Source organism: Borostomias antarcticus (assembly GCF_949987555.1).
Source record: "Borostomias antarcticus genome assembly, chromosome: 2".
NCBI classification, from domain to species: domain Eukaryota; kingdom Metazoa; phylum Chordata; class Actinopteri; order Stomiiformes; family Stomiidae; genus Borostomias; species Borostomias antarcticus.
This window is the reverse complement of record NC_140235.1, coordinates 13,477,708-13,480,207: the sequence shown is the minus strand read 5'-3', so window position 1 is coordinate 13,480,207 and position 2,500 is coordinate 13,477,708. Positions and strand designations below refer to the sequence as shown.

Sequence of the window (2,500 nt, the reverse complement as noted above, 5' to 3'; positions counted from 1 at the left end):
TCCCTCTCTCTCTCTGTGTCCTCTCTCTCTCTCTCTGTGCTCTCTCTCTCTGTGCTCTCCCTCTCTCTGTCTCTCTCTCTCTCTCTCTCTCTCTCTCTCTCTCTCTCTGTGCTCTCTCTCTCTCTGTGCTCTCTCTCTGTGCTCTCTCTCTCTCTCTCTGCTCTCCCTCTCTCCCCCTCTCTCTCTCTCTCTGTGTTCTCTCTCTCCAGGAGGCTCAGAAGGTGAACCACCCTGCCAGCCAGGCGGCGGACGGGACAGTGAATGAGAAGGAGGAGGTCCCTATCAGCGAGGTGGGCTGGATGACCTCGGTCAAAGACTGGGCCGGGGTCATGATCTCCGCCCAGACGCTCACCGGCAGAGTCCTGGTGAGTCACCGTCAGTCCGTCCGTCTGTCCGACGAATCTGGCTTCTACGCTACCTTTCCGTGGAACCGGACACAGAAGTTCTCCTGTGGTTTCGTGGCCCAGTGGAGATTTTTATGATGGGCCAGTCTGCTGGCTCTGTCTTATGTGTATCTGTGCTCCGTGCGCATGCTCTCATCTGCCTTCTGGCATGGTCACATGACTGGTCTGGACTCGAGGACCGAGGTCTGGCTTGGAATTTGTGGCTGTAGGTGGCCAGTTTCTCTGCTGCAGCTCACTCTGCCCTAGCCCGTCCAGCTAAACTGACGTGTGCGTGTACATTACATTACAGTCATTTAGCAGACGCTTTTATCCAAAGCGACTAACAATAATTGCATTTGCATTGCAATTGCATTGTACACGTGTGTGTGCGTGTGCTATCTAGTCATGTACTGCACTGTGCTGCTGAATGAGCATCTTATTCCATCCCCACCTCAGGTTATGTAAGGCATATGGGATACCGTCCCTGTATACTGTATTTATTAAAGATAGTCTATGTTGGAACTGTATAGTGTCTGCATATGGGGACAGCTTATGAATGAGCTCATCCTCTCAGGCTGTCCTACTAGAAGCCACTGACAACAGAAGGCTGGCATGGGATTACGGGCGGAGCTACAGCTGCTGTAGATACCGTCAGGTGGCTTTGCATTGTTATTCATTCCGAGGTTCCACCGCTTCAGTAGTCTTAAAAAGCACTCTCTTCTCTCCTTTTCTGGGAGTCACCTGAAACATTGATTGGCACCACAGGCGGAAGTTAGAAGAGTCGTTTCCTACAGCTCACCCTTCAGCTTGGCCAGGTGTCTGCTGCCACGCCGGGTGACTGACAGGGCAGCTCTCCCTCTGTTATACTCACCATATCAGCGACTGGAATGACAACAAAACACATAGGGGCGAATTCACAAAGAATGGATTGCGGCCGCTAATAGCACCATGAGCTGCATGTAATTTGCGTCCGCTACGTGCTTTGTCTTAACGACCTATTCACTAAAGATATTGCGCTAATGATATTCGCAAACACACCCATACGGTGTTGTAGCTGAGTGCAATTTGCTCCTAATATGTTAAAGTACTATAAATACTACACATGCAACGGTATGCATGTCCTACCTAGCACTAGGACAATGGCAGGGAGAAAAAGAAAGATACAATTTTCCGACCGTGAACTGGAAGTCCTGACGGACGAGGTCCACAGGTGTGCCTCACAATTACAAGCAAAAAACGTCACACTCACAGCTAAAAAAAACATATTTGGGATTTGAGCGGAGTTGGTGTTTCCAAATGCAATAGTATGGACTGCAAAAGAGGTGGAATGATTTGAAAAAGAGAACAAAGGAGAAAATATAATTCAATAACTCCCAGGCAAAAAAAAAACGGAATGTTATGGCCAAAGTTGGGCGTAGGCTATTTTTCTTACATTTTATTTAATGTTTGGTCGTAGGCCTAATGATGTAGGCTTATTTGTATTTTTGATCACAAAGGTGTAATTTGACAACTTTATTCTGTTGCAGAGACAGCAAAGTAAATCATGTGAAATAATGCCTGACATGTCTGCCCACATCTACTCGCACATGAGGCAGATGGGCAGGTGGCTCCTGGTCATCGTCCGTCTTCATTTCCGTGCTCCTCAGGATGCAGACCAACATCCATGCGCAGACCGGCTCTCATGGCAATGTTGTGCAGGATGTGCATACTTTGGGGGGACTATATAGCATTGCCCCACCGCTACGATCCAGGCATCTAAACCTGCTTTTCAAGATGCCAAATGTACGCTCGAGCCATCAGCCATGGCTGGAGTTGATAGCTGCCATCACCTATGATACCAAAGCACATACTTTCCCCACACACATTCGCAATGAATATTACAGCACAAACATTTTCTCAAAACAACTTTCTTACCCAGTAACCAGGGATTGTCATCCATGTCTTGCATCATTCCGTACAGACTGCTGTTCCTAAAAATGTAGCTGTCGTGCACCGACTCTGGTAATTTGGCAACCACATTCGTTATCATATTAACAGCGTTGCACACTACCTAGGTGTTGATTGAATGCGTTTGCTTCCTATTTCTGAAAACATGTTTGTTTTCCCATGGTGGTACA

General features: G+C 47.7%; 1 protein-coding gene across 7 annotated transcripts in view; it reads left to right on the top strand.

Moving 5' to 3' along the window:
* Positions 1 to 2,500, top strand: part of kcnma1a (potassium large conductance calcium-activated channel, subfamily M, alpha member 1a) — a gene marked incomplete at both ends in the record, with an annotated part of 195,553 nt that overhangs the window by 50,101 nt on the left and 142,952 nt on the right. For all 7 annotated transcript variants that reach the window (XM_084459171.1, XM_084459172.1, XM_084459173.1 and 4 more), the window contains one exon: positions 210 to 365. In XM_084459171.1, coding sequence (XP_084315297.1) covers positions 210 to 365 — 156 coding nt within the window. The remainder of the gene's footprint in view (positions 1 to 209; positions 366 to 2,500) is intronic.